Source organism: Tupaia chinensis, unplaced genomic scaffold (assembly GCF_000334495.1).
Source record: "Tupaia chinensis unplaced genomic scaffold, TupChi_1.0 Scaffold000527_1, whole genome shotgun sequence".
NCBI classification, from domain to species: domain Eukaryota; kingdom Metazoa; phylum Chordata; class Mammalia; order Scandentia; family Tupaiidae; genus Tupaia; species Tupaia belangeri.
Genome location: NW_006160040.1, coordinates 6,888,880 through 6,897,887, shown reverse-complemented (window position 1 = coordinate 6,897,887; position 9,008 = coordinate 6,888,880). Strand labels below are relative to the sequence as shown.

Here is a 9,008-nt window from a genome sequence, read left to right as displayed (position 1 = left end):
TTTTTTTTTAAGAGAAATTTTTTGCTATAGGATGCATGTGCTTACCAGAGAGACAGAGAGAGACAGAGACAGGAAGCATGAAACCACCCCCTAGGGAGATGGCCACGCCAAAATCCCTTCTCCTCTATTCTCCTCTCAGACTTTTGGGCATGCACACACATGCATCCAGTGTGAGTTTTAAGCCTCCGGGTCTGGGACTTGAACCACGGTCAATTACATGGCAATCAGTGACATAACCATTACACCATCTGCTGGGCCCACTTCTGAAATTTTTAGAAGAAATAGAACAAAACAGATACAATTTAAGTCCCGTACTAGTTACAAAAAAATAGGAACAACTCTTCCATTTTAGGCGGAAGAGATTTAATATTGGCATTTGGGTGCTGACTAAGTTGTTGGAGGTTGGAAGAGTGAACTTTTAGGCTGGGTTTCCTGGAAGGATCCCAGAGCAGCACACAGAATAGGACTACCAAAGAAACTTCCTACTCTGCAGTCAGGAAGGGAGAGACTCAGAAGGCCAACTCTGCTGTGACCACTGCAACTGCTGGGTAGGTTCTGTGGCTGCCAGACCTGCCCTGAACAAAAATGGATGCTCATAATCTGCCCTTGACGTTCGTGAAGCTGGTAAGAGGACCGTGGCATGCTTTCTGGGCAAAACTTGGCACTTCATGACTGCTTGCCAAAAGAAACCACAGAAATGGCAGAACCTTGATTTCCATTTCCTTCTGCCTTCCAAATCTCACACGAGGGCATGAGACTGTTCATCTCCAGAATATTCATGGGAATAGTAGCGATCAAAATAATAATGAAAATGCTACTTAACAATGTGGTAGAAACTTCTTTAAAGAGCCTTCAAATCAGATTTTTTTTTTTAGAGATTTTTGCTATAGGGTGTGTGCACTCACCAGATAGACAGAGAGAGACAGAGAGACAGAAAGCGAGAAATCACACACCTCCCCCCAGGAGGGATAACCATGCTGCAATCTCTTCTCCTCCATTCTCCTCTCGGGATCTTGGGCACGCACGCACACGCAGCCTGCGTGAGTTTTAAGCCACCGGGTCCGGGACGCAAACTGTGGTCGACTACATGGGAGTCCAGCGACATAGCCATTACGCTGACTGCTGGTCCCTCAAATCAGATTTTCAAAAACTATTTTTGCTACATGGCATGTGCACTCATCAAAGAGAGAGATAGACAGATGGGGGAAAGTGAGAAAGCAACCCTTGGGGGATATGGCCACGGCACAGTCTAATCTCCTCTCTTCTTTTGTTGGGATTTTGGGCACATGTGCACATGTGCCCAGCATGTTTTCCAAGCTGCTGGGTCAGGGACTCAAATTGCACAGTTGGCCGTGTGGGATCCAGCCAACTTAACGTTACACCATGCTAGTGGCTGGTCCAACAACATGCATATTCTTTTTTCATTTTTTAAATTTCATTTTCTTTTATACATTCAATCACATTATTTAACTTACAAAATGAATATATATATATATTTTTGGAGAGGTTTTTGCTATAGGGCATGTGCACTTGCCAGAAAGAGAGAGACAGAGAGACAGAAAGCGAGAAATCACCCCCTAAGGGGAATGGCCACGCCGTAATCCCTTCTCTATTCTCCTCTCGGGATCTTGGGCACTCACGCACATGCATCCGGCGTGAGTTTAAGCCACTGGGTACAGGACTTGAACCATGGTTGACTACATAGCCATTACACTAACTGCTGGTCCCACAAAATGAATATTTCAACAGGTGAATATTTCTCCCTAATCCAGTTGTTAAAACTATAAAATATCTTCAACAGATAATACCACATGTCTTTGTCCCATTAATGCTTTGCATATATATTTTTACATACATGCATATTTTTAACCCTGCATGGCCTTTTTAACCTTTTGTAAAAATTAAATATTATCTATCATGAGCTAACAGTCCTGTCTTTTTATCTAGATGCCTGTAACATCAGCCTTCTATGTCACGCATCTTCCTACTTTGTTCTGTCAGTGACCTTGTCTGCTCTGTGCATGAGAATTATTTTCCCAATTAGACAGTCCTGAATAGAAAAATAAAAGCTTGCCTCTTTCTTTCAACCCCTAATAGAGTCATACATATGGCAGCCAGCTGAATTTCTTATGACTGAAAATCCATTCCCTCTTCCTTCTGTCTAAGATAAGAAATGGATGCAGAGGAGAGAAAGACAGTTCATGGGTGTCTTCTTGTAGTTCTTTAAGCTTTCTTTCCCTTAAAGTTTGACTTGTAAACAATGAAGGCTTACTGTAAGCGTATTCCTTTCCAGGGATCCATTGCATCATCAGCCACCAAATAGAGCTGGAGCTCCCGAGGAGTCTTTGGAGTGTCCTGCAGAGTTGAAACCACATGGCCCTCAGGCCCCTGCCATACCTAGACCCCCTAGTAACCCACTGGCCAGAGGAACTCTGAAAACGAGCAATTTGCCAGAAGAATTGCGTAAGTTATTTGCAAGGTTGTTTTTTCTTTTTCTCAGGTCTTGTACTCTGAGAGTACTTCACCACTCATCTATAGTCTCAGAGAAAAATATTTCTGTTACAAAAATGTACTTCTCATGTATACAGTCCAATGAATTTTATTTTTTGCTTAAAAAGTAACCAGCATTGGGGCCAGCAGGTGGCATGATAGTTAAGGGGCACCGGACTCCCACATGGCCAACCACGGTTCAAGTCCTGGACCTGGTGGCTTGCTCTCTCACTTTCTCTCTTTCTTTCTCTCTCTGGTCAAATTTAAATAAATAAATAAACAAATAAATAAATAAACAAATAAAGTTAAATAAAATATTTCTTAAAAGAAAAAAAAAGTAATCTGCATTGGGCTGGCTTAGCAGCCTAGCAGTAACATGCTACTCAAAAACAAGGCTGGATCTATATGGACCATCATGGGTTTGGCTCTCTGATCATGGCTGGCTGAGAAGGCTGGGGAGGGATGGTGGCATGGAACTCTGTTGAAGGTGCTCATGCTCATCTCTTTCTCTTTTTCTCAAAAAAAATTTGTTTTCTGTGGTTTTGCTATAGGGTATATGCACTCATTGGAGAGAGACAGAGAAAGAAAGAAAGAGAGGAAAAGTGAGAAATCACCACCCAGAGGAGTGACCATGCCACAATCCCTCCCCCTGCTCCATTCTCCTGGGATTTTGGCATGCACACACATGTACCCAGTGTTTTGATTTTTCTTTTGGTTTTGGTTTTGGGTTTTTTTGTTGTTGTTGTTGTTTTTTTTTTTTTTTTTGGTATATAAACTATTTATTAACAGACAAGGCCTACAGACTTATTTCTTCTTGGACACACCATGGTACGGCCACAAGGGCCAGCTGTCTTAGTGTGCTGGCCTCATACCCTAAGGCCCCAGAAGTGGTTCAGCCCTCTGTGGGCCTGTATCTTCTTCAGTCTCTCCAGGTCTTCATGCAGCTTGCTGTCCAGACCGTTGGCCAGGACCTGGCTGGATTTTCTTTCCTTTACATCTTTCTGCCTGTTCAAGAACCAGTCTGGGATCTTGTACTGGCGTGGATTCTGCATAATAGTGATCACACATTCCACATCACCTTGGTGAGGTCCACGTCTGCTTTCCTCGACACACATGAGCATATCTTCACCCCACCCCCTTAATGGCACTGACGGCAAAAGCTATTTTCTGCCGCCCATCCATGTTGGTATTGAGTACTCGCAAAATGTGCTGGGATTACTAGAGACATGGCGGCGGCACAAGTGGTGGTGTGTAGGCCTCCTGTGGAAGAGCCACCCAGTGTGTTTTTCAAGTCACTGGGTCTAGGACACAATCTGCAAAGTCAGTCATGTGGGATCCAGCTTTCTTCACCACAATACTAGTTGGTCCTCTCTCGATAAATTGTTTAAAAAATAAAGTTTTAAAAAAGATTTTGTCACTACCAGAAATGCTCACACACTGCTTACTACTAAACTTTCTTAAACACACACTCCAACAAAAACTAATCCCCATGTTTTTCCCTCTTCTAAATGATGCTTCTGAGTGGACCTTGTCCCTGGGTGAATTGATTGGATGTCCCAATGGTATTGGACAGGGACCTACCATCTCCCCACAAATTAGCAGCAGCCGTCAAGAACGAGGTCATTTCCTGTAGGAATGAAGAATCTTGTTTGGAAAAAAAAAAACTATCTCACATTCTCCATAGTGCTTCACAACCAAATGCAGAGTAAGCCTTTTATTTAAAGAAACATTCAACTACGTGTCAGGTGGTGATTCTTTTTCCACATTTTGCTGCCAGAACCAGAAATACTGAAATGCTACCAAAATGTTTTCATATTAAGGTCATTCAGCATAGTTAGTTCCAGAAGTCTTAAGAAAACAGCCACTACTTAGAACATGATTATCTGCTGTGCGTGTGAGAGCAGCTCAGGAAATTCTAACACGCTCTTTCCAAATCTGGGAAGCTTCTTAAACTAAACTAAGAACGAAGGAATCCCATTGCATTTGTTCATTCCTTTTGGGGAATCCGTGCTTTCTACTTGTTTACAACTTGGGAAGATTTCTAAGACGATGACTTTTTATTTTTTCCATTCGGAAAGTTTTATTTACTTTAATATCCTCTTAAAATTCTACACGTTTTAATTTTGAGTGTTGCTGGAGAATAGAGGCTGCATTGCATAGGGTCTAGTCCTGATGTCTATCTATAGATCATTTTATCTTGCCATAATCTATGAAGGGAGCCCTAAAATTATATTCACAAGAACTGAGTGAATATTAGGTATTCAGAAGAAAAAGAGTACTTTCAGTATGCCTTGCTGCATACATGCGCTAATATGACCATTATACACACATCCATCTAAGATGTTTCAAAAAATAAGAGCCTATGCATAGATGAATATATACATACTCATATTTTTTTTTCTCCCAGCCCCACCCCCCTTTCTTTTTCCTTCTCTGCCCCAGAAGATCCTAAGAATTAACTGGTCCATTCCAAATGAAAAGCCAATACACAGATTATTCATCTTTCACATTAAAATGCTAGCCGGATAATTGCCCCAAGACTTTAGCCTGAGAAGAAACACTGGTTCTCATTCTGGCTGGGTTAAGCTTGTCTGAACAGCATTGTCTAGCGCTCTGAGCTGAAGCAGGGATGAGCGAGGGAATCTGTGAGTTGGACTGCCCTGAGGCGTTGTCTCTCCTTTCAACTGCTGAAATTTTCACTAACATTTCTGAGCTGTGCTTTGGTCTACTCCAGCTTCCTGGGCTTTTTCCAGAAGTGCGTGGTGAGGGGGAGGAGGGGTGTGCTTTCTCACTGTCCCCTCACTTGCTCTTGTCAAGCATGAGTTCAGGGCAGCAGCGAGCGATCACGAGATCAACAGAGGACACTGCTGGGTGGCCCTTTAGCAAATCTTAGCTTCTTGGCCTGCTGTGAAAGTATTCCTTGGGCACCATGCCAGATGTCTCCAAGGAACCAGGCAGAGGCCTGATCTGAGAGCCCAGATTCTGGGTGCTGGATTTTTTGTTAATGCCTCGGTGTGGTTTTTCAGAAGACCTCTGAAGCACCTACACTCCCTCGGACAGACCCCCACCTACTCTGCTGCAGGCGTAAGCCCTCAGACCACTCTCATCCCAAGGTCTCCCCTTATATTCTAGAAAGAGGAAAAACGTCACATACAATTTAGAAGTGATGTTTAGAACAGAAATAATTTGACTCATTTCTGATAAAGGTGAAATTTTTCTCTTAGGGAAAGTTTTCATCACTTATTCTATGGACACAGCCATGGAGGTCGTGAAGTTCGTGAACTTTCTGTTAGTAAATGGCTTCCAAACTGCCGTAAGTATTTTATCCAAATAGAAAACTGAACAGTTAAAATGAGTGCAATGAAACCCAAGTGAAGGAAAAGTATTAATAGCCTCTGATGTTTTCCATTATAGTACTTGATTTATGTGATTATGAACTACATGCCGATAGATGTAGAGAATCCTTTTGTAGATTGTGAACCTTGCCGTCTCTAGCAGTTTTGTTTTCCTTGCATGCTTTTCGCGTGAGCCCTGCTACCTTCGAACAGCAAGGAAAGTGCTAAAGCCGCCACATGTGCAGCTGGCCCTGGTCTGAGGAACACGGTGGACTACTGCTGTACTTAGTACTTGCACCTTTCTCCCCACTCAGGCCCAGATTGGCTATGCTTCCTGTGATGCAGGAAGCCACAGGCTTCACCATGGTCACCTGCTTATTTAACAAGGCTTTTTGTTTTTGTTTTGAGAGAGATTTTTGCTATAGGGCATGTGCGTTCACTGGAGACACAGAGAGAAACAGAGACAGAAAGTGAGAAATCATGGCCCAGGAGAGATGGCCACACCACAGTCCCTTCCCCTCAAATTCCTCTTGGGATTTTGGGCACACATGCACACGTGCCCCACATGAGTTTTAAGTCACCGGGTCTGGAACTTGGAACCACAGTGGACCAAGTGGGAGTCCAGCGATGTAACCATCATGCCATCCGCTGGTCCCTAACAAGGATCTCTTAAGCTGCAGTGGTTCTAAGGTTTGAAACCAAGCCCCTGTAGCCTGGATCCTTCACCATGCACAGCTGCCATTCCGCATCTTGATGCAGCACTCGCTCCTGGCAGGAAATACATGGTCGGTTCTGGGCTAGTCTAGTGAAGTTCTGGGGAGGGAGACCTAAGCCAGTCCTCCAGGTCTGCTGTGGTCTTGGCCCAAGAAATCTCAGCATGCGTGTACTCCACCTATGCCCCTCAGGTCCGCTGAACAGCACAGCCTAAATCCTGCTAGTGTTTCCTTAGGATAACTAAAATACCGCAGGATGCTACTCAGAGGACTGGCTTTCCTCGAGCACTGAGATCACTTCTTTTCCTCCCCAAAAGCCTCTTCTAGGTATTCAGTGACCATTCATTTTAGAAAGTGGTAAAAACCTAAGGAGATGTATCTATGAACAGAAATGCAGAAGAGAAATACTTAGTAATGAAATATAAATTTTAAAAGATACTTAGCATTAACAGTTTTTATTTGAAGTTTTCTCTTTATTCTATAACACATTTTTTTTTAAAAAAGGGAGTGTCTGAAAGTTTAAAAAAATAATAAATAAGTATACAGGTCTAGCTGTGGTGCTACAGCAGGAAGGTGTCCCTGCACAGAGCTTGGGGTCACTCGGGAGGCCTGGGATCAGCTTCTGCCCCAACCTAAGACAGTCCAGGTACAGGGGTGTGCCTGTGGTCCTTGTGATTGGGAGGCTGGAGTTGGAGAATCACCACACAGCAAGACTCTGCTCAGGATACCTGCTTAGCTCTTCCTTCCATTCATGCTCGTTCTGCCTCATTAAAAAGAAAAAAAAGCATACAATTTACACAATACAACTTTATGACAACATAAAGAGCAACATTTCACTTTTTCATCTCTGGAATAAGAAAACACTGTGGCAACTGTGGCATAAAGTCAAACTACAAGACATAAGGTCAGTACTTCAAAAACGATTTTTCTTTTTGTCATTTCCAAATAAGCATACTGATTGCCCCTGGAGAAGAGCCCAGGTGTTTGTGACCTTAATGGTCAGGGGCCGCTTAGGCGGAAGGTAAACTGTGCTTGATCCTCATCGCACTGAGCCCTGTCCTGGACAGCTGAGTTACTGTTGATCCATCAAGATCCTCCTGGTGGACTGAGACACGTAATGGCAATGTAAGGAAACTTTAATAAAGGGGCTTTTTAATAACGAAGTTTTGGGTAGGTTGTAGGCACTGGGGCATGGTGCCATTAGTAACAGCAAGGCATGGTTACTGCCTTGAGGTCTAAAGAGGCAAAAGAAGGGTTACAGAAACCTGAAGAGGAGGCTTTATCATTTGCTAGGATTGCCATGAAATACCATAGAGGGGTGGCTTAATCAACAATCCGCAGCACTTATTTCTTCACAGTTCTGAAGGCTGAAAGTCTGAACATCAAGGTGTCAGCAGACTTTCACCCGGAGTCCTTTTCTCCTCTGTCAGCATCCTGATCTCCTCTTCTTTCTTGGACATCAGTCCTGTTGGATTAGAGCCCCCTCACAGGACCTCATTTTACCTTAAATACTTCCTTAAAGGCCCTATCGCCAAATACAGACACATTCTGAGGTACTAAAGTTTAAGGTTTCAACATACAGATTGAGGGTAACGGAACACACAAAATTTAGCCCATAATAGCAGCTGTGTGGAGAAATTGTCCCGACGACAGGAGCTGTGGACTCTGGGAGAGCTCTGGAGAGACAGATGGAAGATACTCAGCACATTGTGCCCCCCAGAATGTCCACTCAGTGGCCGGGAATAACTTAGGTGCTGGGATAATCACTGACATTTATTGAGTGCTTACTGCACGTCTGGCATTATGACATACCTTTTCCATATGAACTCATTTTAACCCTCACAGCCATTCTAGGAAATAAGTTGATCAACTACATATTACAGATGAAGACAGTTAAGACTTAAAAAGTTTCAGTAGTATTTCCAAAGCCCTGCAGGAGGCAACTGGCAGAACCAAGAGGAGACCCAAGATGGACATCTTTTCTCAACAGAGCATGTGGGGAAGGAGAGATGGAGATGGCTGGATAGGAGATGGCACAGGAAGCTTGCTGAATGGCTGGGACTTGATTTGATCGGTCCTGACACTGTATTGCTCCCCTCTCTTATAGAAATGGATGACTGATGAAGTCACAGGGAGTTACAAAAGCTTTCTCAAGACTACCTGATGTAGTCATTAGCCCTCACACACTTAAAACAGAGTCCCTCCACACCAAGAGCAAAGTCAGCCATTTTTTATGGTTTATCAGTAAGAAAACACGACATATTCTAAACTCATATCGTGCACCCTATGTGTTTAGTAGTCTGGTGTACACAAGCATGGTCTCTCCACGGGGCACTTAGAAGCAAGGCATACGTAAAGGAGATAATTAGTAAATGAAAGAATATCATAATGGTTATTTGCAAGGAGGAGAAAGTCAGTGGGTGGGAAAGACTTACAAAGCAGGGGGACTTGTGCTTTTAGGGTGCAGGGG

At 43.4% G+C, this 9,008-nt stretch overlaps 1 protein-coding gene and 1 long non-coding RNA gene across 4 annotated transcripts in view; one reads left to right on the top strand and one right to left on the bottom strand.

Annotated features, from left to right (window-relative positions):
- The window catches only part of LOC102498271 (uncharacterized), a 39,298-nt gene that overhangs the window by 14,155 nt on the left and 16,135 nt on the right, over positions 1-9,008 (bottom strand). The window contains exon 3 of one of the 2 annotated variants that reach the window (XR_335763.3): positions 6,477-7,298. The exons of the other annotated variant lie outside the window; for it this stretch is intronic. This is a non-coding gene — a long non-coding RNA (uncharacterized LOC102498271). Of the gene's footprint in view, positions 1-6,476; positions 7,299-9,008 lie in introns of those variants that run through there. 2 annotated transcript variants of the gene reach the window in all.
- Positions 1-9,008, top strand: part of TRAF3IP2 (TRAF3 interacting protein 2) — a 52,933-nt gene that overhangs the window by 32,558 nt on the left and 11,367 nt on the right. The window contains exons 1-2 of one of the 2 annotated variants that reach the window (XM_014591054.2): positions 2,214-2,463; positions 5,715-5,803. In XM_014591054.2, coding sequence (XP_014446540.1) covers positions 5,738-5,803 — 66 coding nt within the window. In that variant the 5' untranslated portion in view covers positions 2,214-2,463; positions 5,715-5,737. Of the gene's footprint in view, positions 1-2,213; positions 2,464-5,714; positions 5,804-9,008 lie in introns of those variants that run through there. The other variant, XM_006157006.3, reaches the window with a different exon arrangement.